The sequence below is a fragment of the Balaenoptera borealis genome (assembly GCF_965194805.1).
Source record: "Balaenoptera borealis genome assembly, chromosome: 14".
Classification (NCBI taxonomy): domain Eukaryota; kingdom Metazoa; phylum Chordata; class Mammalia; order Artiodactyla; family Balaenopteridae; genus Balaenoptera; species Balaenoptera borealis.
Window position 1 is genome coordinate 42715231 of NC_138875.1, and position 27844 is coordinate 42743074.

The window sequence follows — 27844 nt, forward strand, 5'->3', positions numbered from 1 at the left end:
AATATTCCAAGAGGTTTTATATTTGTGATAGAAAATTTGGGGAAAATTAGTAATAGTGTCTTGGAATACTAGCCAATTAAAAATAGTGTTTTGGAATACATACACCACACCAAAAAATTTTAATACTGAGGGAATAAAGAAAGTGTACTCGTAGTTCACTGGTTGGCTCAGTAGTGAACAGAACTGTGTCATTCTGAGTTCCAGCAGGTAACCTGTTCAAAAGAGTAATTGGAGACTGTTTAATAAAGGGACAATTTACATAGGGGTGAGATGGGCCAAGGAAATCAAGAAGAGATGGTGAAGTACTCTAGGACTAGCAAGCCTGGAGGAGCAATGGAAGGGAACTATTAGCAGAACCTGATGGGAACCAAAGCCATGGGAGAGGGGCTGTCTTATAGGATCCAGGAGCACAGCAGCTCCCAGACCATGGCACGGCAGGAAAGGGTACTGGGGGATAAATACCCCCTGCTCTCCTCTCTAAAGTCCTGTCAGGGCTTCCTGTTGATGAAACCCTAGCAGCCAGAGAGCAGGTGAGCCCAGCTGTTAAGTTCACGGTGGTTATACACCCAGGAAGCAGTGTTAGAGAGTGCATCTAGAGGGGAAAATTGAGAATATTCAGTGTACCAGCAAAAGCATGTGTTGTTACAATTTCTTGTTGTAAGGCAAATTCTAGTCTAAGCTATATGATGTTTACCTAATTTAACCAAACCCCAGGGATCATAGAGATCTTTGGATACGAGGAATGTTTCATATCAAGTGTAGAGTGGATATCAGTGCAATGTTCACACACACACACACACACACACACACACACACCCTCTTCCCCTGTATCTTCACATGACTGCCTCTTCTTTATCATTCCATTTCTTGGCTGATTGGCATATGCATTTTTCTCAGAAAGACACCTCTGGAACACCTATCTCCAATCATTCTTTTACATAACTCTATTTTATTTCATTTTTAATGGTTACCACTATTGAACTTAGTATTATAACTTATATTTTTTATTTCTTCTTCTTGTCTAGTCTCTCCCCTGCCTCATACCTCTATAGGTCCCTTGAGGGCAGGGATCTGAGGATCTATCTCCACTACTTTGCTGAATGTGTAGCCCAGTAAATAGAAGGGATTCAATAGAACATTGTTTAAATAATTCACTAAGAAATAAAATGGCTGTATAAGATTTTGTCCTGGATTGTACATATGAGATAATAAAAAAGGGGCCTGTTGAATATGGCACAAATCTCTGTCTCAGGAGACTACAGAGATAGATGAAGGTGTCATTCATCGAAATCAAGAATTCAGAAGGCAGAGCAAATTATGGCTGGAGAATTAAGAGTCGGAGAAGATAAAGTGTATAATTTTGACATACATACTCAGTGGGATGCACTTGTGGGGCATGCAGTTAGTTATGTGCAGTAGGTATTTGAAAATGCAGACCTGGGAAAAGGTCTTAATTACAGATTTAGATTTAGAGGTCTTTGGTGTAAAGAGGTAGATGAAGTCATAAACAGGATGAAATCTTGCAGGGAAATTAGCAGACTCCAGGAGAATAAAAATGGAAGGGAAAAAGAAGCTGAGTTATACTGTTTCTACCAAAATTTATTATGGAGTAGGGTAAAGTAATCCAATATCTTAAGGAAGATATTACCACTACTCTTCAAATACAAGTATGTTCAAGAACACTAATGGGTTTACTTGTGTGTATGTTTGAGAAGTTCGAGTATAGAACTCCTAAAAATTACTGACTTCTTGAATAATTAGTTTTTCATTGTAGATGGAAATAAAATTATAAACTTTATATCTGATATTTGAAGAAATATGTCAACAACGATATTTCTCTTCTTACTAGATACCCTCCACCCACAGTCAACATGGTAAATCAGAACATTATATACGTATAACACTATCCATGGTAAATCAGAAGCAGTATTATTAAGGAGAGGAAAGTTAACAAAAAACATATTTTACTTATGTGTACATATAACACCAACATGTAGTCAGACTTAAGTGATGCGTTTTAAATTCATCACTAGATTATTTTTAGATCATTTCATGTTGTTTCGTACACGTTCCCTTTGAAATTTATTTTCACATAAATATAAAAGCATTATCACTCTGTGATTCAGGCATCACCATTTTGATGGCTTTTCTAATTACCTTAGTTTGACTATTTCATAATGAATATACTTGAAGTATCAAAATGGATGGGTAATTTTTACACCCAGTTTAAATTAAATTATAATAACCTGTAAGCTTTTATTTCAACGTGTGTAGGAATTAAGATCTCAATTATATGGCTCCTTCAAGATATATAATTCAGATGGAATTATGTTTATTATCTGACTGCTCATAATGTTCATTAAAAGTAGCCGTGAAGGAATCTATTATGTAGAGTGACATTCGGAAGGGATTGTTCTTTGTTCTGCTCATTCAACCATGCTGGCACACCTGTTTCTAATTTTGAAACCACCTATGATTACCTCCCAACATCCTGTTGAAATAGCATCATTAGTCAAGTTTTTCTACTTACTCAAAAAGAAATAGGAAAAGATGAAAATTGTCTGCCATGGCCAAGTTTTTTTTAAAAAACTTTCATTGTATTTTTCAAAGCTCTTTTTCCCAGTTGAGCCTAAGTTTCTTAAGCCGGTAGTAAAGACTTCCAGAATCATACCTAGAAGATTTTGGGTAACTGACATTGGGGATAAATAAATCGTATCTGAGAGGTCACTTTTAAAGTACTTGGCCTGAGTTTTGTCGGTTTATGTAGCCATTTGTGACAACGTATTCAACCATAGTTTTAACATAAATTGTAGCCTGATCTTGTACTTTGGGAAAACTGATATTCACAGAAATGAAAAGAAAGTTTGTTTCTCTTAATTTATCTTCTGAAGTGGCATGTGTTAATTTTATTTGATCTGAGCAAAAATGTTACAGTCAAAAACAGTGCTAAAACTTATGAGATTATTTTAGCATTAAACAATAATATATATACATGTTATTATATGTGGACAAAATAAAATAAAAAATATAATCTTTTTATCAGACTAAAATTAACTAGCAGAAACTTATTAAATCCCTTTAAAACTCTGCTTTATGTATCAAATTTGATCACATTGTTGCTAAAATAATGCACCTCTCCAGGCTGCCCAACATCATACGCTAGTTGGCCATTATGCAGGTATTAGCCTTAATCTTCTGACATCACCATGTTAATAGGATTCTTATGTAGTTACTAACGGTTAACTGCTCTAAAAATATATATATATATTATTGATCTCTGTTGTGCTTCTCAAAGTTTAATTGCTAAAAATATTTGTTCTGAATTTTTATTACAACTGTAATACTTATTTGTTCTGGATTTGATTTCAGCTGTAATATTTTTATAGCTAAAGATTCTAACATAGCTATAGTGTTTAGAATCTTGCTTTGGAGAAATTTCTAATTGTTAGAATAATTGTGTTGGTGTTTTTTTTAGACCTCATCTTCAGTAGGATGTTTGGTTCAAGGTCTTTGATCTCTAGCAATCTGAGAACTAATTTATATATACAATTGAAGTCTTTGTTCTCTTTCTATGACATCTTTTACTTTCTATTTTCTTTCCTTGCATTTTTTTCATAAAGATAATTGTATACAGTAGAAGAGATACAATAATTTCAAATAAATAGGTCCTACTTCTTTTGTTTGAGGGTGTCTGGGGGATAGATTAGAGAGTTAGGGAGAATAGTTGTTAATCTGGAATTTAGATTATAAGGAAAATACCATCCTTTTGCCTCCTTACTTTTGATGAAGGGCTAACGTAAGTCTGCTGTACCTACATAACACTTTTTGATTTCACACAAAAGTTTTCTAAAAAGTACTAAAAAACTTTTAAGCAAATTTTAGTTTGTTATTCATCGTTAGATACATATGTGAAAATTTTGGAAAAAAGATTAAAATTTAGATGACAAACCATCATCAGATGCTATGACACATAAAATAATTATAGATGAGAAACTTTCTGTATGTCAGTGCACATATGCGGCAATTTAGGTGACTCAGAATATTACACTGGTAAGATTTATTTTTTCAGTTTAAGCTATGACCAGAGTATAGAGTGCAAGAGAGGAAGTGACAGAAGATGAGGCTGGAAAGATTGTTCTCAAACTCTGAAGGGGTTTGGATGCCAGGATCTTTGGGTTTTGTTCTCTAGGAAACAAGAAATCTTGGGAACTTTTAAAGAGAAATCAACATAAGTGATTTTTAAAAGATACATTTGAGAAGATGTGGACAAGATGTGAAGGGGCAAACACTGGTCAGGGGGTTATCACGATAGCCCAAATGAGGGATTATGGTACTCTGGATTATGTATTAGCAATGAGTGTTTCTCAGATGCATGCCAATAAGGGTCATTTCCAAGATGGAGCTGAGAGGGCTTGGTTATTTTTTGACTGAGGGAAGCCTGTATAAGAGAAGAAAAAAATCTTGGCATGATGCAGTAACTAGAACAAGAAACATTGGTAATAGAACAGGTGTTGTTTTGATTTTTAATTAAAATTTTTTGCAAGGGGTGTCTGGAGGAAAGAGAAATTTAATTTCAAAGTGTTAAATGGGCATAACTGAATAACAGGAAATGCAGGCATGAACCTCAGAGGGAAGGCAGAAACTGGAAATGAGAATTTGAGAGTAACAGTTATATAGGTAATATCAGAAACCATGTCTGCCATAGAATCACCAGGTAGAGTATTGCAACTATCTTACCAAAAGGGAATATTGTATTAAAGGGGATTAAGGAAAAAATGATTTAAGGAAGTTGTTTTTTTTTTTTTTAATCAAAAGAGCCCAACTGCAAATAAAGGGATTTTTGTCAAAGATGTTTTGAGTTGTTTTAAATGTAGTTTTAAAAAAATAACTAAAAGATGAGAACTCAGGAGAAACAAAGATACTATGATTAGAAGAAAATCTTTTTTATTCATAAAATTTATTACAATTTAATGTGAAAAATACCGATTTGGTACTGCTTTGTCAAAACTGATTTTTCTGAGGTGAAAAATATTATGCTACACATATGAAACCGATGACCAAAAAAATTATATCTGCAATCAGATTTTAGGACCTCAAAGGAACATTATTTTTAAATTTTCATTTTGGTCATATTAACAATGGAACTCAAAATTAAGTGTTAGAAACCTATAGAAAAAAAGACATCTGTTTTTTAAATTTGATTTTTTTTGGTCAATAACTAAATAGCGTAGTGTTACATTTAAGATTGTAATTTAAGAGTGCTAAGTCTCAGCTTTTGTTTTTACTAACAAAACTTTATGGCCATCAGGAAGAATTTTAGAGTAGATGGCTTTGAAAGCTACTGGGTTACTTCTTGCCAGCCATGTATCCTTACATATCAGGTTGAGGACTGTATTTATTTTGTATTTTTCTTTAAGTCAATAGTTCGCAAGCATTTATTGTTTATAAAATCATGTCACTGTGTGTGTGTGTGTAAATATTGTTACAAAGAGAGTTTGTTAACATAACCTATTCTGGGAACACTGATAAAACTCTAGGTGAAAGCTATCCTGCTATGATTTTGGTTTCTTAAGTCGGAAACCAAATCTGTTTACTCTGTTATTTCAGATCTTATTATTAGGCTACTTAGATTTAGTCAAAACATGTCTTCCCTTATTATCTTTCTCAGTGAGTTTGGGAGCGTCTTTGCAAAGAACAGTCTTCTGTGTTGGCATCTTAATCATTTGTGTGGCCAACAAGTGGAGACTGTATGGGTGCTCTTAACCATATGAAAGAAGCTACTCCCTGAGTGTTATATGTGTGAGTGTTTGTGTGTGTGTTTTGATAGCATCATAAATCACTTCTCCTCATCCCAAGTAATAATCACATTTACTTCTAGTGCAGACTGTTTTTTTTTTTTTTTCTTAGCAGGAAAGCAGTTTAAATTAGAGCTCTGGTTCTCTCAGATCTTTTATGAATTTCCCTGGAAACTCTTAGCCACATGTGCTTAGTTCTGGAACACTTGCTATCAAGTGGAAGAAGAAGGTAGAGATGTTTTCCAGCAGTTTATATGTGAAATAAATTGCACTCCCTCCCTTCATCCATGCTTAAAGGGCAAAGAGAACATTTAGAGCAGTAATTTAAAGTAAAAATGCTTCTATAGACAGACTACAAAGAACATGTAAAGATAGGAGAAGTCTAGTAACAATAAAAAGTTCAGGCAAATTGATGCCTGAATTATCCACGTGTTTAATATTTTGCAGTGATAAGCTTGTTTGAGGTCTATGCAAGTTTTTCTTTTTACCTTAAAAAGGTGCATCACTGGTACCCTGACCATCTCAGTGATGAACTAAAAATCTAATTCCATACTGATGCAAAAATGCCTTGCAAACTCCAATTGCTATAACAATGTAAGGTAAAAGGCAAACAGAAGAAAGGTATCTGGATTATTGAATCAAGCAGAAAATTTTACTGGAATTTTCTGATAATCTTTATAGGCAGAGAAAAGTTAATGAAAAGATACAGCATATTTAACAGATTGTAGAGAATATAAAAGCTAAGAAAAAGTGGAATTCTTGGGAGATATAAAAGCAATGTTTTTTTTGAAACCTATTGTCAAAAAGTTGAGTGGAACCAGTCAGATTTAATTTTGAAAAACATGTCTATGTAAGGTACCTGAGTAAAGGATTCCTTAGGCAGCTGAAGTAAGTTAGGAATTCAATCCGTATGGTCCAAGTACCAGATCAGGTTCAGCAAACTCAAATTTGTCCTTTCCAGTTTCTACGGATAGAGTACAAAGGAGTACAAACCAATCTTCCCGAATAGTGTGTGGATGAGAGGCTAATGAGTAGACAATGCCTACTCTTCTAAATCATTCCAATCTTGCCATCCATCTGTAAGTAATCCCCCATCCTATTCTAAGCCCAATTTTTTCCTAAATTTGAGATGCATACTTATATACATAAAGGAAATATCTATTGATAAGGCCAAAGCCTAATTATAAAAGTCACCATAACTGTTTCTTTCATCTGTTATATATTTTTAATCAAAGAAATCTGAATCAAAACAACTCTGTATTATCTAGTGCAATGCTGATGGTCATTCCATCATATCGATGCTATCTTTTTTAATGGAATTTTTTTGAAGAAAATTTGAAATATGTCTAATAAAATCTGGGATAGGATTTTTTCTAGTTTTTGATGAATAAAATATATTTCATTGCCTAGATATGCAGTCTTGTAGCGTATTAATATTATCCTCTTTTGAAAATAATCTTCATAGCAACCTCGGGGGCAAGCTGTCAAATTTGAGAACTTTAGGAACTAATGTTTATTAAACGTTGCTTACAGAGATAAAATGTGACTCCAGGGGATATTTATTTTTTATGTCATTTACTTATTTTTTTATGCTTTCTTTGAAACCAATAATAGTAATCATTCACAAGAAAAACATGAATTAACTTCCTATTAAACTTCTCCCAAAAATACACTGCAGCACAGATATTACTGGGATTTTCGTACATTGTATTTCTCAACATATAGTGGACTGCCAAAACATTAATAGTGCAAATCTGTGTTTGACTACAAATGACTCCCTACAAGGCCTGTTTTGATTATTAATAGGATTAATTATCTGCCTGCTCAATGCAGTTACTGTGGTTTAGAATAACAGTTAATAATGAAAAGACTGAGGCACATTTAAAAAATAACACGTTTAATAATACAAATTAATTCTATCATACAAAGAATCAGAGAGAAAACATTGTGGAGACAATGCCTTCTCCCTTTTTCTTCATCATTAAGAAACTCTTCTCCTGTGGGTATATTCTGTTGTCATTTTCCAAACACAGAAAAATAAACTGGGTATGTATCATAATAGCCATGAATTTTCTCAAACAAGAGACTCAAATTTTATCATGCTGCCCAAGTTGTTTTCTATCAGGAAACTGGGAAGTTACACTAGTGATAGAATTGTTTGAGGGTTTGAAGCTAGCCCCTTCTCAAGAACCTCAAAATTGCTTTGAAGTATTGAATAATTTGCCTTCTTTCAGAGTTGCAATGGCTACATGCCTCTACAGAAAGAATACTGCACAGCCCAGTGGTTTTTCATAATGCTTTAGATGCAGTGATTTTATGAGTGTAGAAGACAGCAGACAGAGCTGCTCGTCTGGATAAAGAGGAAAGACATAATATGAAAGCATATCTCTATGCCTTTGTCCCATAGTCTCAGGAAGACTCTGAGGCATTTCCCCAGAAGCCATGGAGAGTAGTTTGAGATGTACTACTTTATAGGAAATAGAAGTTATATGTGTGAAAAAAATTCACCCATGTAAATATCACAGATTCATCTATCAATCTTCTGATGAGCTTTGCTAATTTCACAAGCAATAAATATATAAAATATGTCTGTATTCTAGTATGGAAGAATATATATATATATTATATTATATATATATATTATATATATATTATATATATAATATATAATATATATATTTTATATATATAATATAATATATATATTATATATTATATATATAATAATACACATATTAATCTATCCCCAGGCAGGGAGGAGATGAGCACTCATAGATGGGAGACCATTTTACTGTACCTTTGTGAAAGACTTTTGGATACTGCATGAGGGGTAATCATCATTGGTTAGACCATTTTCCACTCACCCGGTCATTGTAACATGCCATTTAAAAGACAGCTGGTTACAGATTCTAAAATTCAAATCGTTGCTATGTTTCTGTACCACTAATGTTGCTTTATTAATAGTTATTTTTCACAGTAGCACTGTAATTATTACAATTATTTACCTTAGACCTACTTATTATGGCTTCCAGCAACCAAAGATTCCTGGAAATATCATCTTCAATATCTTAGAGTATTTAAGCTCCCTTACTATTTGTAATATAAAATTTCATCATAGTACAAAAAAACCCCAAAACATATATATTGTTATATCTTTAGAAAAAGTCCATATTACAAATGGTAAATTTGGTGAAGGCCCCCTATCTTCTTTGGTAGAGAACCACAGTCTAAAACCCACCACCGTTGGGTATTTAGCAAAGAGCAACTTTCAGTATTAAGAAAAAAAAAAATCTGGAACTTCCTGTTTTCCCAGTCTAAATAGTAAAGCCAGTGATACCAATAAAATCTGATTGTGTATGGGTCCCTTCTTTAATGCAGTTTCTCCCAGGAAAGAGTGTTATTCTAAAGTAATTTACCTTCACAGGGATTTCTAAGGTTTAAATGCAAGGAATTACAATTAGACTTTCTAGTTCATATACCAATTTACATCCGCTCATGTTTTTTTTTAAAGGCAATGCTAGGAAAATTCTTATTTTCAGTTTAATTTACATTGAGGAATTTTGCTGTTTATTTCATAATCTTACTTACCTAGAAATGAAAAGATGAAAAGCTTATAAATCACGTCTAAGATCTACAGCTGAGTGTAATAGAGTTGAATAGGTCAGTTATAGTTGAAAAGATCAGAAGAACAAGAGCAAAGTCACAACTTCATAGTTCTTATAGACATGGCAATGCTTTCACTGCATGAAAGATTAGAATATCTCTGGCTATAGCAATACTACTGGGTCCATAGAGCAAATTTATTCCACTTTTCCTCTTTTTCCAGTACTTGATACCACAAAAAAAAAAAAAAAAATGTATTTGAAAGTTTGTTTCCCTAAACATGCACTCTAAATTTATAAGCTGAAAAATACTTCTGATTATGAAAAACACTCTTAAGAATTTATTAGAAATCTGTTTCTAATTCCTTCGTATTAAAAAAAGAAGAAATGATGAAGAATGCAGTAGACAAGTCATATATGTTGTATATATTTTAGACTTTATAAACTCACAGCTGAAGGGAAATTCATTCAATCTGCTTTGCTATGAACATATATACAATTTATTGCCAATTATAATTTGTGTCCATACAACTTTCATTGGTTAGAAGTTTGGAAGCATGGTTTGTAGACACTAGTGCAACTTAAGAAAAGAAAAACAAGCTGAAAAGCCTGGGTTTACTCAAGTCTTTGTCAGGCTGTTGTGATGCATGTAATGGGCCTGGTGTGGAATCAGCACACAATAAATTTTCCTATAGCCGTAAAATAAAAGAGAGAGAGAGAGCACATGAGAGAGCAAACTACAAAAAAAAAAAAAGGAATTTCAAGAAAGCCAATTTTTGCAAATTTTTTTTTGCAAATTGTTATTTCTCTTCATGTAATTTTTTTAAACCTAACTAGTTCTTTTTAAATTTTTTTTTTAATTTTTTAATGTAAAGTTCACCCTCCCAACAATTTCCAATATTGTCAACCACATGCACATTTTTGTGCAACAGATCCCTCTCCCCCGAACCACTCCCCCGATCCTGCATGACTGAATCACACAGTAAACAATTCCCCACCTCCCCCTCCCCCAGACCGTTGCAACCACCATTCGACTTTCTGATTCTATGTGCTTGACTAATTTATCGAAAATAAGTGGAATTATGCAATATTTATCTTTTTGTGATTGGCTAATTTCACTTAGCATTGTCCTCAAGGTTCATCCATGTTGTAGGAGATGACAGGATTTTCTTCTTTTCTTGAGCCTGAATAATATTGCATTGTATTTATATACCATATTTTCCTTATTTATTCATTTGTCAATGGACGTTTAGGTTACTTCCTTCTCTTGGCTATTGTGAACAACTCTCTTCACGTAATTTTAAATTCAGTTGGAAATTGCAAATTGTTCCATCTCCAATCTGTCTCACATTGTTACTTTGCTTTCCTTTTTTTAGTTTTCAGCAAAGTTGTTGAAAATGTGCATATGTACTGACTTAACGTTGACTATATTTTTCTTCTTGTTCAATGCAGACATGTAGATAACAATAAGATAGTCCTGTTCAAGGTGAAATAGCACAGTGATTTGATAAATAATGAAATACTATTGTCATTGCAGGATGAATCTGCTCCAGCTGACAAACAGTGTAAACCAGAGGCGGCCCAGGGCACTTACTCAACCTCAGCTGTTTCAGGCTCCCAGGAGGTGTTGTACATCAACGGAAATGGGACCTACAGTTACCATAGTTACAGAGGGCTCGGAGGGGGACTGCTAAATCTGAACGATGCTTCTAGTAGTGGTGAGTCTTTATTACATATTATGTTTTTGTGTCCATTTGGGGTTATTAAATTCCCTAAACCTGAGAAAAAAAAAATTGAATGAAGTGTTATAAGCAGTAGTCAGTGCCAATCTGTGAAAAACAAGACCATTTAACACATAATGTCCATCTCCCTACAAGGACATCTCCCTATTCAGTTGCTGTTTCTAAAAGTAGCAGCACTATTATGCAACTGAATGATTGCTGTTTTATATTCAAAAAATCTCAACTAGAGAATAGCACGTTTTTTTACCAAATAGTTATACATTCTTTCCTTGAAGCTGTAATGTACTGTTCGTCAAAAATAATGACACCTTTTCTCAATGTTCGAAGAGGTTTTTAATTTGGAAAATTTGAGGCACCAGGAACTTTATTGACTTGATGAAACATACACAGTCATTATACCTAAGAAGATACAAACTGAAACAACACACAGAAACAATCCATGGATCTCCAGCCAACAGCTTGTCAGTGACAGTGGCGCGTCCCACCAGCAGTGAGTGGTATACTGGAACCAGCTTGTACAGGCCCGTGCTTGGTAAATTTTTAGGAATTTCTTGAGCTTATATACCAGAATAAATTCCAAATGTGTAATATAAAGCCATACATATATTAGGAATACAGTACATGGGTGAACTTTTTATAACTGGGTTGTAGGAAAAGCTTTCCTAAACTATACTTAAAATCTAGGGAAAAATAAGTTTAATTAGACACATGCACACACACAGACACAACTTTTGCATGACAAAAAAAAATGAAGTAAAAATTAAGTGATAAACTAAAAAGTTATTAGCTTCCTATACTACAAAGAGTTAGTAGGCCAATACGTGAAGTTCTTCTAAAAAGAAAGAAATACTCAAAACTGCATATTTAAAAAATAAGGCTAGAAATATGAACACACAGTTCTCATAGAAAGCAACGCAAATGTCCCCTAAATACAGCTACTCAAACCCACTCCTAATAAGAGAAATGCAGCTTCTGTCAGATTAACAAAAGTCTGAATATTTACAGAATATTCCTTTGACAACGCTATGGAGGAAATGAGTACTCTCATGCATTGCTTGTAGAAATACAGAAATTTAAAGTAAACTTGACAATATCTAGGAAAATTAAATATGCATTTACCATTTGACCTAGCAATCTCTTTAGGAATCTCGTTAGCAGTTTATCTCAAAGATACACTGGCAAAAATACAAGAAGACATATGCAGAAGGCTATTTGTTACAGTGTTATTTATAAATGCACAAAAAAAGGGTTACCAATAAAAATGTCCATCAAGAGATGGCTAGTTGATTCAATTATAATGCATCCAAATAAGAGAATAACATGAAGCTATAAAAAGTAAGGTATCTTTATATACTCCAGATAGTGAAAAGTACTTATAGTATGCTAACATTCATTAAAGAAGGATACATATAATTTTTTAAAATTTACGTAGAGAGAGGAATGGGGGAGGAACAGTATGAAGAAAGGAATACAAGCCAGAATTCTCTGAGTATACTTGGTTTTCATACTTTGTTTTGTAAATTTAACTTTGAAACAATTTGCGTATTTACATAATTATTAAACAATCTGATTTTAAGAATCCCTAATATTGAAAGAAAGATTATGCAAATGAACTTTATCTGTTTAATGAGTGGTTGGCACAGCCCCATAGATAGGAACTTTTCTAAGTGATCTCGAAAGGCATAATTTGACACCACAGCGTGAAAGCTTATGATAAAACCTTAAACTATTTTCAGTAATGATATTATTCTTTTGCAACTGTTGTCTGTGTATTATAGTTTAAAGCAAATTTGTAGTTATGTTGGTGTCAGCGAAAGCTGGGATTTTCAGCAGAGGGCAAAGTAGATACAGATGTGAAATCAATAAGTTTAAGCAAAAACTCCATAATCTTGTATTTGAATAGGTAGTATCATTGAGAGCTCAGTGTAGTTTTGTTTTAAAAGAAAAACATACTTCCTATCTTTTTCCACTGAAAATGCCTGGAAACAAAGACCAATTTGAAAATTTGAATTAGGCTTGATGAGCTTCTAATATATTTGGGAGGGAATTGCATTATTAGTACCAAATGAGTATATACTCTAGAAAATTACTTACCTCTACAATACTAGAAACATGCTCCGAGTGTATTCAGGAGTGTTTCTGCTGGAAGGCTGGGGGTCTTTGGTCTGCCTTAAAATTAAAGGTCCTGTAAGGACAGGATCACTGAGATTTAGTCTATATCAATTGCCCTCCAGCTCAAAAGACGGGTGCCTGAAGTGGAAGAGAAAAAGAAAGCAGCTTATTTCAGAAAAAAAAATTAAGTTTTAAGTGTATATTCAGTTTTTCAAAAGCCAGCTAGTGAGCCTTCTCAGCTGTTTTCAACTCTTATTTTTATTTGAACAGCACATCAGCAGGAAAGAGCAAGTCCAAGACCAGAAAAGGAAAACATAAACAAAAGCTAAGCCTTCTTTTAGCCCGTAAAGCTGGAAATGCTAACACTTCTTTTTAAATATTTTATATAAGTAAGAACTGGTAGGTAGTTCAGAACTTAACCAGCAAATCAAAAAATTGGGGGAAAAAAAAGTTTCGTCACTAAAGATTTTATTGACACAGATTTTTTAGATTTGAAAAATTGTTCACTTAGGAAATTAATTTATAGAACATTAATAATAATAACTACCACTTATTGTGTTATTATGGTGTTTCAGTGTAGTCTCCATTCAATCCTTATACAGTCCTATGAGATATGTTCTGCAATTTGGGGGAAATTTTTTATAAAACTGAACTTTCCCCCACTTGAAAAAATCATGCCTAGCTACCACTTTCTTTTTTTCTAACATGATTGAAACCTATTTTGTGAGGCTCAGAGGGTTGAGTGACTTGCCAAAAATCCCTCCTTAATAATAAAAGGAGGGGCCAGGATTTGGACACAAGCATTCTGACATGAGAGGCCACATTGTAAACCAATGAGTTCACCATCTGTGTAATAGAATATAATGGAAGCAAGTACTGATGTAAGTGATAGCCCCTGGTAAGCACTAATCTACTGTCTCCAGAAACTCTCCCATTCTGGACATTTCATAGAAATGAATGAATCATTCAATATGTGGTCTTTTGTGTCTGGCTTCTTTCACTTAGATGATGTTTTCAAGGTTCATCTATCTTATAGCATGTATCAATGCTTCATTTTTTTATTGCCAAATGATATTCCATTCTATGGATATGTCATACTGCATTTAGCAATTCATCAATTGTTTAGCTCAACTGATGGGCCCTTGGTTTTTTCCACTTTGGGGTTACTATGAATAATGCTGCTATAAACGTTTATGTAAAAGTTCCTGTATATGTGTTATCAATTCTTTGGGGTATATACCTGGGAGTGGAATTGCTGGTTCATATATGTTGTAGCTCTATGTTTAACATTTTGAGGAAATAACAGACTGAACATGGGCTGTCTTTCAACCTTTTAAAATTTCTCTCAACAAGTCTTATAGTATTTACAGTATGAGTTTTGCACTTCTTTTGTTAATGTTATTGCTAAATATTTCCCTTTGTGATGCTATTGTAGATGGAATGTTTTCCTTAAAACATTATTCTATATTTTTTCTATTTTTTGGAATAGTTTGTGAATTAGTGATATTCTTTATGTGTTTGGTAGAATTCAGGACTGATATTATCTGTGCCTGGGCTTTTCTGGGAGGTTTTTGATTCCTAAATCAATCTCTACTTACTTGTTAAAGGTCTACTTATATTGTCTCTTTCTTCTTGAGTCAGGTAGGTAGTTTGTGTATTTCCAGGCATTTGTCCATTCAGCTGAGTTATTTAATTTATTGATACAAGTGTTCATAATGCTCCTTCATAATCTTTTTTTATTTTTGTAAGGTCAGTAATGATGCTCCTATTGTCATTTCTGATTCTAGTTATTTGAGTGTTCTCCCCTTTCTTTGGTGATTCTAGGTAAAGGTTTGTCAGTTTTCTTGATCTCTTCAAAGAGCAAGCATTTGGTTTCATTGATTTTCTTTATGGCTTTTCTATTCTCTATTTCATTGATTTCTACTCCCATATTTATTATATCCTTCATTTTGCTTACATTTAAGTTTAGTTTTCTCTTATTTTCCAGTGTCTTAACCTGAAAAGTTAAGACATTTATTCCAAGTCTTTTTTTCTCTTTGTATACAGGCATTTACAGCTATAAATTTCCTTCTAAGCACTGCCTTATCTGCATTACATTTTTGGTATGTTATATTTTTGCTTTCATTCACCTCAAAGTATTTTCTAATTTCCTGTATCATTTCTTCTTTGACCCATTGGTTATTTAGTAGTATGTTGTTTAATTGCCATGTATTTGTGAATTTCCCAAATTTCTTCTGTCAATGGCTTTGTATAATTTCAGGCCTTTCACGTTTATTGAAGCTGGTTTAATGACCCGGATTATGGTCTATCCTGGAGAATGTCCCACGTGTACCTGAGAAGTATGTATATTCTGCCGTTGGTAGTAGGGTATTTTGTAAATGGTATTAGGCCTAGTTGGTTTACAGTGTTGTTCAAGTTTTCTATATTCTTGTTGATCATCTGCCTAGTTTTTTATATCCATTGTTGTAAGAAGGGTAATGGGATCTCAACTACTGTTGTTGAATTATTTATTTTTGCCTTTAATTCTGACAGCCCTGTTTCATTTATTTTGGCACTCTGTCATTAGGTACAGATATTGTTTATATTGTTATATCCTCTCGACAGAGGATTGATGCTTTTATCATTGTAAAATATCCCTATTTATATCTAGAAACTCTTTTAAAGTCTATTTTGCCTAATATTAATTATCTATGTAATATCAGGATCAGGAAAAGACAATGGTAACTTAGCTTATCATGTTGATACTAAAAGTGAAGAGAACTGGGCAAAGCTTTGGACATGGAAATGACATATAAAAGAGTATAGAACAAATGTTTACTCAAACACAACCAAAATAATTTATCTCTACTCCATAAATGGCTAAGTAATTGTGGGAGCCCAATGCCAAATGAAAAATGTGGGGCCCCTTATTTAAGAGTTAAGAATTTCAAGATGGTGACAACAGAGCATTAAACAAATCATGAGACATTTCTGAGCAGAATCCTGTGGGACTGCACATTTCGTGGCCCACTTTGCTCCTTTGATTTATTCAGCAAGTTGGAGGAAGCGTTGTGTTTTCATGAAAAAGGCAGGGAGCTACTGGTGAGGAGAAAGATAATATATACAATGAGGGAAAAGATTGAACACAAGTGAGAATATTTTTAGAGAGTCTTTTTGAGAAGAGAAGAGAGAACTTTGGAGCAACTTCCGATCAAGAGTAAAAATTGAGAGGGAAATTAAAGAGAAAATGTTGCTATGAATTATTAATGAGTAGGGCTCCAAAAGTTTGCTTGCCCTTCTACCCATTCTCCACAGAGAAACCAAGGTAATCTTTAAGAAAAGGAAAATCTGATCATATTACTTCATTATCTAAAACCCTTCTATGGGCTTTCATTGTTCTTAGAAAAATGACATTACCCAGCTCTTCATGCCTCAGGGTCCTCCCTCCTGAAGTTTTCTTTGATCATTTTTTACCCCTACATCCCTCATTTATTGCTCATTTTTAAATCTTGAACTCCACATCTAGATCAGGTATAGCCATAACTCTAATAGCATCCTGAATTTGTCCCTTGAAGCATATACCACAGTGCACATACACATACCCACACACGTGTAATCACAATACACTGGTATTCAGTCCCCAGTTGTATTGTTCAGTGATGGTCAAAAGCCACATAGGAAATCTGGCATAGGTTCCAGGTATGCAGCCATATAAGTGAGCAGTTTTTATAGAAAGTTTTATTAGAAAACAGTTTTTATAAATTTGTCGTTTGAATGTAGGTACTATGGTGCTGTGATGAGGTCTGCCTTGTATATAATTCTCCCCCCCAAAAAACCTCAGCACCATAGAATGATGATAGAATCTAAATGGACTTGAAAAATAATTTGATAGCAACGTCTTTATTTTTTAAAGGCTATTAAGAAAGAAACAGGCCAGGAAAATTAGATGACTTGCTCACACAGGTTGACTTTTTGGGTGTTTAGTTAATGCATCTTCTGACTTTTTGTATGGTGAGATAAAGATCTCTTAAAGACACAACAAAGAACAACTTTGAGCAATTCAGATTGTGTATTGCTGAGAAGAAACCGGAGTAACAGAATAACCAGAATGGCATGCAGCAAATTTAAAATGAGATGGCTTTCTTTGAGCAATGGCCTTGGGCTGAGTGTAATTGAGTGAAAAAATAAAAAAGAAAGAAAGAAAAAGAAAGGCAAAGACTAGTCTAAGTAAATAGCAACTTTAGGCTTAAACCCAAGAGAGTTTCTCTAGCTCACATTTGAGAAAGGACTCTAGCTATAGTAATGGTAGCAAGGCAAATGGTTAATTTCATGTTGTGAAGGAGCTTTAAATAACATTTCTTCTCAAAAACAAATTCTACCTGTAACACTGGTATTGGCTCCTGCTGTTTTGATTTTGTTTAGTTTTTGCTTTTTTAACCACAGGAGGGCACCTAGATTGATCAGACCTGCAAATCCCTTTATTTGGGGACTTTCTTCATAAATTCTGGGAACCCCAAACATTCTTTTAAACATGGTATTATCTTTAGCTTAGTTTTTCATTTTTAAAACATCAGAATAGTCATTCCCTATAACAGATTTGGAGCTGTGGGGAAAAAAACTATATACATATACATAAATCTTGAGAGCTAAAAAGGCATAGCAGAAGATTAGCATGATATGAGATGCCAACATCATATCTGATGGCTGACAACTACAGTTAATCTAAGTTTGAGAATACTTAATTTTAGAATTTGTAGAGATCTTCTGAAAAGTGTGGAAGGGAGCAGCAACTTTCAAGAGACCAAGCTGAATTAGTTACACATCTGACTTAATTTATAAAACAGATGAAGACAGTCAGAATTCAGACCATCAATGGAGAAACTGGGAAGTAATTTGAGTTGGTAGCATAAACAGGAGGGCAAAGATGGAAGGAGATATAATATTTGCAGAACCTTTTAAACTAATGTAATAAGAACATGAACTCTGCAGGTTGTACTATGTTCAAGAAGAATGTGAAGGCAGAAGAATGGAAAAAGATACCTTAAAAATACTTGGATTTAACTTAACAAATATTTTGGGGTTCTCATGTTCAATTCACTGTAATAAGTACTTTCTTAGTCTGTTCGGGCTGCTATAACAAAAATAGCATAGACTGGGTGGCTTAAACAACAGACATTTATTTTTTCACAGTTCTGGAGGCTGGGAAGTCCAAGATTAAGGTGCTGGCAGATTTGCTGTCTGGTGAGAGTCTGCTTCCTGTTCCATGGAGGACCATCTTTTCACTGTGCCCCTTTCACATAGTGGAGGAATGAGGGAGCTCTCTGAGTTCTCTTTCTTACAAGGGCACTAATCTCATTCATGTGGGCTCTACCCTCATGACCTAATCACCTCCCAAAGGCCCTACCACCTAATACCATCACACTGAAGATTAGATTTCAGCAAATGAATTTGGTGGGGGGACGGGGATGCAAACATTCCGTCTATAGCTGGTGCATTAAGAGAAAACAAGTTGAATAAGGCAGAATCACTGACATTAAGAAACTAACAGATCAAAAAGATAAAACATTCCTCCTCCTCTTGTCTAAACATCAAAATCCTTTAAGACTGATTTAAATCGTACTTCCTCTGTGAAACCTTACTCTACCTCGCCACTCACCCTTCCACTCTTTGGAAGATTAATCACTCTCCTGCATGTACCTTTTTTCTAGCACTTATCTCACTGAATTATGACATGTGTTTTCAAATATTTTTCCCTAAATAGATGTGCACTCCTTGAAAGCAGGAATTCTGTCTTATTCATCCCTTGAATAAGGCCAGAAATATAGTAAGTGTTCAATCATATTGGCTTAATGAGTGAATAAATTTTTAAAAATAGAACACCTAGTGCCAAAGTCAAAAAAAAATACAAAGAGAATTATTGATATATATTGGATGGCAGGGTGAAGGGTTTATCTTAGATAAAGCAAAGGGCTCAGTGGTTGAAGTTGACAATTCTGTGGGTGAAAGAGGAAGGCTCCAAAGAGTTCTATAAACTCCTGCTTAAGTTTGAATATGGTAGCAATAGTAAAAGCTTGCCCATGTTGGAGACTTCATAGCGTGGAAAGGGTGTGCTTCAAATCCTTTGTTAGCCAACCTCCATTTGTTTAGAGCTGGCAAGGGTCTGCACCCAACAATCCAAATTTTCAAGTTGGAGTGTTATCAAAATGACAGCAGTTACAGTTTTTATAAAGAACTTATTCAAATCATCCCACTGAAATGAGAAGCAAGCAAGCAGCCAATCCTGCCATTATTATCACATCCAATTACATAGGACTTTGGAACGCTTTCTTTCTATCAGGAAGTTCACACTGAGCTGTCTAAAGAGGGCAATTGTTCGCTGCAGTCATCCACTGGATCTATTGAGTCTAAATTATATGCATAATGCATAAGTTAACTACCGATGTTTCCTCTCCACAAACCCCATCGGGCAGACTTTTCAATTTGTTTTTCAACCCTCATGTAAACTGGGCTGATATACAGACCGCAATCTAACAAGACCAAATTGTAGTAATGACCATAATAACTAACATTTGTATAGCAATTTCTAGTTTGCCCAAATCTTTATATCTGTGATCTTCTTTGCTCCTCACTAATACTGAGGATTGTCAGCTGTAAAGATGCTTTGGATCACAGCCTATAATTATGAGCCTAAAGGAGCTTGGCCGTAAGATTCACCACCACACTAGAGCTGGTTCACAATAGTGTGACTGGCTTGGTGTGTGGCTCTTGCTCTCCCTCAGCATCAACATTCTGAAACATCACTTCTCTTCTGAAATTTTCAAAGGAGTGCTTCTGTTCATTTACTGTCTTCACTCCTCATCTACCATTTACTCTTCAATCCACTGTAACTTGCTTATGCCAACATTTGGCTGAAACTGGTCAGGTTAAGTCTATCGGTGATTCCATTTATTGCCAAACTAAAAATGCTTTTTGCCCTTGATCTTACCAGATGTCTTGGGTATATTTGAATCTATCGATAACTAGAGCCTTGAAACATCCACTCTCTTGGCTTCCATGTCACCTGATCACGAGATAATTCTTCTCTTGCTGCCTTGAGTCCTTTCTCTCAACCCACGCCCTTCCCTGCTGGGTTTCTCCTAGCATCCTTCCCTTGTCAATTTAATCCTCTTGTTCTGCACACTGCTCAAAGGAGAGCCCACTAGCTCTCATGGTTTCAACTTCAGAATGTGCCAAAAGCTGCATAATCTCCTCCATGCTTTGCCTTGAGCTTCAGATTTTATATCCAGTTGTCTGCCACATAGCTTGATCCAGGTATCCCAAGAAACCTCATATTTAATTATTTAAGAGTGAATTCTTCACCCCCACAGATATTATTGTCTGTTTCTGAGGTTATCTCACACAGAAATTCCCTCCCCTGCACCTGATCTGTATCAGCTATTACCTTCTCTATGATTATTTTCTGGTTGCTTCACCCATTACCTTTACTTCCTTTATGTCCCCATGACACTGTAGGCATACCTCTTTCTTTTTTAACCTATTATGTGCTCTTTTTTATACTAGATTGTACAGTCTGAGGGCAAGCAAGGTAACTTTTTCTGACTATCATATCATCAGTGTCAGTAGGTAACCATCTTATATTATGGCTCAATGAATAGTAAATGGATAAATGAATGACTCAGTGAAAGAAATCATTTCAATAAAATATTGTGCCTCTTTAGAGAACTTAATTAAATCTAATTGAGCATGGGGAAAGTCAGTTGAAGTTGAGGATATCTTCTTAGTGTTTGTTGTCTTTTCCTCTTAATACTCCAAAGAGCACAATACTGGAAGAAAAGTATTTCATATCAAATATTTGCGACAAATATTTTGAAATACCCATGTATGTTCTGTTTTAAAATGTATTCAGTTTAAGTCCTCTGATTCAGGAAAGAAATGTTTAACATAGTTATGTAGGGAATTGGGAAGGTATACTTTTTACTTTGACCTTACCTTCTTAATAACTTGTTCTGGCTCACTAGCCATGTGGAAACAAGGAGTGCAAATGCATGGAGAGAAAACCATCTTGCTCCAGGAGACCAGCTGGGTGTTTCAGGTGTGAAAAATACATAAGATCTATTATGTAAAACTGTGTAGATAATGACTTTATAGAGTAGAGCCTAAAGTAGTTCACAGAAGTTAAGCAATGCCCTCTGGGTAATTCATATGTCCTTTACACAATGGGGAAGATCCACATGATTATAACATAGTATGTGAAGAAAGGAAATTGCGTGATCTAATTGAAGTCAACATGATTGGAATTATGCAGTTATTATATCTCAGTAGAGTTCCAGTAAACCTCACTGAGTTGTCAAAGCATATTCTACAGCACATAGTGGGAACTTCATTTGTATCTAGAGATTTTTCCATCACTGTGCCCAAATTATTGTAACTATTCTTAGTAAGTCCATTTCTCCCATGTGTGTTCCTTTGATGACCTGACTTTGAATCAGAGTATTTTCAAACTTTAAATCCTACTGATTGTCCTCATTTTGATTATTCTGCATTTCTTTCAAATACAAGTTTATCAACATCTGTGCTATCCAGTACGATAGCCACTAGCTACATGTGGCTATTGACGTTCAAATTAATTAAAATCAAATAAAATTTAAAATTCAGTTCCTCAGTCACACTGGGACACATTTCAAGTGTTCAACTGCCAAAGTGGTGATTGGCTACTGTATTGAACAGCACAGAACATTTCAATCACCACAGAAATTTCTATTGAATAGCACTAACTCTAGGCTCTAATTGTCTCACCTACACCATTGCATTGACCCTTGGTTGGTTTTATTATTGCAGAAAACCTTTTCTACATTTATTTCATTGGCTCCTTGCATTTAATTATGTATCATTCACTCCTCAATGAAATAAATGAGGTCAATGAATAACCTTATGAAAACTTAATTGGTGATTCTTAAATAGTAATGCTTTTAATTCAAACTACTCAGCTTTTAAATAACTTTCAGTTATTTTAGCAGTCTGAGAAGAGCTAATAATAACTTGTAACATAGGTGTTGAAAACCTTTTGGCATAGGCTGGGATTACTTTAAAACCAGAAACAAATTTTAAGAGAATTTCATTGTAACAGAATTTGTAATTATGCATTTAGAGAAAGCAAGCCTAAACTCCACATATTTGAAATGTGACCACAATTTTGAAACCGAGCTCATTCTGTTTTTCCAGCTCTTCTACATACTATAATAATAACTTAGAATTCAACTGAGACTGAATTTTTTGCACACATATATATTGAGATACATAGAGTTTCAGGGAGATGATGCTTATGTGTAAATGTTAATGATTGGAAATTATGTTAACCATTTGCTGGAAAATGATATGAATTATCTGCAAAATAAAATGAAGCATCTTTCAGTTTATCTGACTGAGCCCTCACATCTTCCAGCAGGTTTCTGTAGATCAGGGAGCCTCAGAGAAAGGGCTCTGAAAAGAGAGGTGAGTGACCCTGTGTTTTCCCTGGACTGCCCAGCACATGTAATTGGTTTTATAGCTCAATATTGATCAGGCCTTTCTGGCAGAAGCTTTCTAAAATCCTGTTCTCTACAGTAAAATGGATCTTATGTACTCTTAAGATCTCTTGAGAATTTTGTGTTTGTGCCTACTCACTGAAGAGATGAAAAGAAAAGACTTTGTTAGTAATCTCGGACCTTTCTTCTTGAGCCTGCTGGTATACCATTCAGGGGCTTTCCAGGTGGCATGAGTTCATTATGGTTGGCTTGGGTTGCTTTTCTTAACAACCTCCTTTGAACTTTGACATGTCCTCTGGTAATCTCTCTAAACAAACCAGTTAAAATTTCCTGGCCTTGCCAGCTCTCAGCTCCAGGAAGGAGGTCTCTTGGGGAGTTCAGAATGTTCTACTTTTCTAGGAAGTCAGAAATCCCACTCTCTATATGGAAATTGAATTAGCTACTTTCTATATTCCTCCTTCCTGGGTTCAGGTATTGATGCACCTTTCTGAAACAGGCACCGGGCTGCTCCCTTAGCCTCCTTAGAGATCTTGAGTCTGCCTAAGAGCGTAGGAAGGCCAGAGTTGCCTTATTTTTTTCTCTTGCATGTTAAAAAATTCAAATTCCAAGTATGATTACAATTAGAATGCTAATATTTCCTTTTGTGATTTCAAGGCACACAGTCATTTAAAATGACATTTGGCTCTTGACTAATATACAAAGGCTTTTTCTGAAACCCCTTCTCCCATCCAGGTACAAGTGCTAGAACTTGTGGAAGTAGATGTGCTTGAATGTGCATTCACACAGTGCAACTTTACCTCCTGAGCTGCTGTTTGGTCCACTCACTCAGTTCCAGAATTAACAAAAGATTACAAAATTAAATGTGTCTTGACTAACATTCTGACCAATATCGCTATGGTCACAGGGAGAAACAAATTATTTCTGGTAATTTAAGCCCATTAGGGAATATAATCCTCTTGAGTACTCTGAATATATCTATAGGTAGATTGTACACTACTCTATATTTAGGGATTTTTTTTCTGGTTCCTATTTCTGGCAATATAAATTTATCTTCATTGTTCTTTGAAGAAGTATGGTAGGAATAATCATGTTTTCTTAACACAGTTCCTGAAAACATATTTATAAACGCAGTGTGTCTATAATTCGGAGAAAAGTCATACTATGTTTATTTTTGGTGTGATCTTTCCAAGCAGACATGTTCTTGTGTGTTTATAATAATCACCTCATTCATATCCTCATCTTCCATGGGCTATTCTCCCACCACTCTGTCCAACGATGGCCTGTTCCCATGATTTCTTCTGTTTCCTGTAAAATATTAATTTGCTTTCATTGCAAGTTAAAAACAAAGATGAGAAATTGGAGGAGGACATTGACCTCCATGGATTGATTTCATCAATCCCATCTCCCTTCACATGCACAAAAAAATATTTTGTCTGGATTCATAAGAATGGTCCTGTTTAACATTTATATCTCTTGACTGTTGCAAAGCAAATATTTGATAAGAAATTACTGAGGGAATGCAGGCATGTGCACTCTGTCTCCAAACACTGCTTCTTAAAATTCTACATTCCTTGAATCTTATTTTTACCTCCAAGTTTTATTGACTAAAAGATAATAAGGATAATCTTTCAGTATAAATACTTTGTATTTCACATGAGTTATTGTTTTCTTCATAGTTTTGGATAATTGTAAATTAAATGTGGACATTTATTTTTATTGAGATATAACTGACATTTAACATTGGGTAAGTGTAAGGTGTACAATTTGTTGATTTAATACATTTATATATTGCAATATGATTTCCACCATAGTGTTAGCTAACACCTCTAGCATGTCAAATAATTATCATCTATTTTTCTGGGGTGGAAACAATTAAGCTCTAGTCTCTTAGCGTTTTTGAAGTTTAAAATACAGTATTTTTGTCTACCATCCTGTGCTGTGCATTAGATCTCTAGACCTTATTTACTACTTGTTTCAAGTTTGTAACCATAAACAGCATATCCCCAGTTCCACCACCCTCCAGACCCCGGTAACCACCATTCTGCAATATGTTTTTATGAATTTGGATATTTTAGGTTTTACATGTAAGTGATATCATACAGTATTTGTCTTTCTCTGACATCTCACTTAGTATAATGCCCTCAAGGTCCATCAGTGTTGTTGCAAATGGCAGGATTTCCTTCTTTCTCATGGCTGAATAATTTTCTATTGTGTGTGTATATATATGTATGTGTGTGTGTGTGTGTGTGTGTATGGATACACAAGTAATGGTATATAAACAAGTAGTTTATATGTATATGCCACTACTTGTTTATCCATTCATCCATTAACAGACACCACTTAGGTTGTTTCCACATCTGGCTGTGAATATCGCTGCAATAAACATGGGAGTGGTTATATCTCTTCAATATCCTGTTTTGATTTCCTTTGGATATATACCCAGAAGTAGAATTGCTGGATGATATGATAGTTCTAATTTTTTGAGGAACCTCCATGCTGTTTTCCACAGTGACTGAACCAATTTACATTACCACCAGCAATGTACAAGGATTCTCTTATCTCTACATCCTTACCAATGCTTGTTTTCTCTTGTTTTCTTGACAGCCATTCTGACACATGTGAGGTGGTTTTGATTTGCCTTTCTCTGTTGAAAAGTGACATTCAGCATCTGAATGTACCTGTTAGCCATTTTGATGTCTTCTTTGGAAAAATGTCTATTTAGTTCCTCTGCCCTTTTTTTTAACTTTTTATTTTATAGGAGTATAGGTGACTAACAATGTTGTGTTGGTTTCAACTGTACAGCAAAGTGATTTAGTTTTACGTATACGTGTATCTATTCTTTTTCAAATTCTTTTCCCATTTAGGTGGTTACATAATACTGAGCAGTGTTCCCTGTGCTATACAGTAGAAGCTTGTTGGTTATCTATTTTAAATATAGCAGTGTGTACATGTCAATCCCAAACTCCCAATCTATCCCTCCCCCCACCAACCTTTCCCCCTTGGTAACCTTAAGTTCATTCTCTAAATATGTGAGTCTGTTTCTGTTTTGTAAATAAGTTCATTGGTATCACTTTTTTGGGTTCTGCATATAAGCGATATCATATGATATTTGTCTTTCTCTGTCTGACTTACTTCACTTAATATGATAATCTCCAGGTCCATCCATGTTGCTGCAAATGACATTATTTCATTGTTTTTAATGGCTTAGTACCATTGTATATAGGTACCACATCTTCTTTATCCATTCACCTGTCAATGGACATTTAGGTTGCTACCATGTCTTGGCTATTGTAAACATCACTGCAATGAACATTGGGGTGCATGTATCCTTTCAAACCATGTTTTTCTCTGCATATATGCCCAGGAGTGGGATTGCTGGATAATATGGTAGCTATATTTTTAGCTTCTTGAGGAACCTCCATCCTGTCCTCCATAGTGGCTGTACCCATTTACATGCCCACCAACAGTGTAGGAGGGTTCCCTTTTCTCCACAAACTCTCCAGCATTTATTGTTTTTAGACTTTTTGATAATGGCCGTTTTGACTGGTGTGAGATATCTCAGTGTAGTTTTGATTTACATTTCTCTAATAATTGGCAATGTTGCGCATCTTTTCATGTGCCTCTTGGCCATCTGTGTGTCTTCTTTGGAGAAATGTCTCTTTAGGTCTTCTGCCCATTTTTTGATTGGGTTGTTTGTTTTTATGGTATTAAGCCACATTAGCTGTTTGTAAATTTTGGAGACTTATCCCTCATCGGTCTCATCATTTGTAAATATTTTCTCCCATTCTGTGGGTTGTCTTCTCATTTTGTTTATGGTTTCCTTTGCTATGCAAAAGCTTTATAATTTAATTAGGTGTCATTTTTTAATTTTTGTTTTTATTTTCATTACTCTGGAGACGGATTGAAAAAGATATTGCTGCGATTTATGTCAGAGAGTGTTCTGCCTATGTTTTCCATTAAGAGTTTTGTAGTGTCTGGTCTTACATTTAGGTCTTTAATCCATTTGGAGTTTATTTTTGTGTATGGTGTTAGAGAATGTTCTAATTTCATTCTTTTACATGTAGCTGTCCAGTTTTCCCAGCACCATTTATTGAAGAGACTGTCTTTCCTCCATTGTAAAGTCTTGCCTCCTTTGTCATAGATTAATTGACCATGGGTGTGTGGGTTTATTCTGGGCTTTCCATCCTGTTCCATTGATCTATATTTCTATTTTTGTGCCAGTACCATACTGTCTTGATGGCTATATCTTTGTAGTATAGTCTCAAGTCAGGGAGCCGTTTTTTAATTGGATTGTATTTTTTCTGTTTTTATTGAGTAAGAATTTTTGTATTCTGGATATTAACCTCTTATCGGATATGTGGTTTGCACATATGTTCTCTCATTCCGTAGTTTGCCTTTTCATTTTGTTGATGATTTCTTTTGCTGTGCAGAAGCTTTTTAATTTGATGTTGTCCCACTTGTTGATTTTTGCCTTTATTGCATGTGCTTTTGGTGTCATATCCAAAAAAATAATTGCCCAAACCAATGTCACGGAGATTTTCCTATTTTCTTGTAGGAATTTTATGGTATCAGGTATTCTTGTTTGTCTTTAATACATTTCAAGCTAATTTTTGTGAGCAGTGTAAGATATGGTTCCAATTTCAATTTTCCCAGCATCATTTGTTTCAGTTTTCCCAACACTCTCCCCAGTGAGTGGTCTTGGCTCCCTTGTCAAATATTAGTTGGCTGTATATACAGAGGCTTATTTCTAGGCTCTTGTTTCTGTTCCATTTGTCTACGTGTCTATTTTTATGCCAGTTCCATACTGTTTTATTTACTCTAGCTTTATTGTGTAGTTTGAAATCAGGAAGTTTGATGCTTTCAGCTTTATTCTTCTTTCTCATGATGGCTTTGGCTATTAGTATTATTTTTCTATTTCTGTAAAAAAAAAAAAAAGGTATTGAAATTTTGATCAGCATTGTGTTGGATCTATAAATGGCTTTGGGTAGTATGGACATTTCAGTAATATTAATTCTTCTGATCCGTGAATATGGAATATATTTCCATTTGTGTCTTCAATTTTTTTTTCATCAAGGCCTTGTAGTTTTCAT

The 27844-nt window shown here is 34.6% G+C and overlaps 1 protein-coding gene across 10 annotated transcripts in view; it reads left to right on the plus strand.

Annotated features, from left to right (window-relative positions):
- NOL4 (nucleolar protein 4) overlaps positions 1 to 27844 on the plus strand; it is a 410102-nt gene that overhangs the window by 341798 nt on the left and 40460 nt on the right. For all 10 annotated transcript variants that reach the window (XM_082354304.1, XM_082354303.1, XM_082354305.1 and 7 more), the window contains one exon: positions 10935 to 11115. In XM_082354304.1, coding sequence (XP_082210430.1) covers positions 10935 to 11115 — 181 coding nt within the window. The remainder of the gene's footprint in view (positions 1 to 10934; positions 11116 to 27844) is intronic.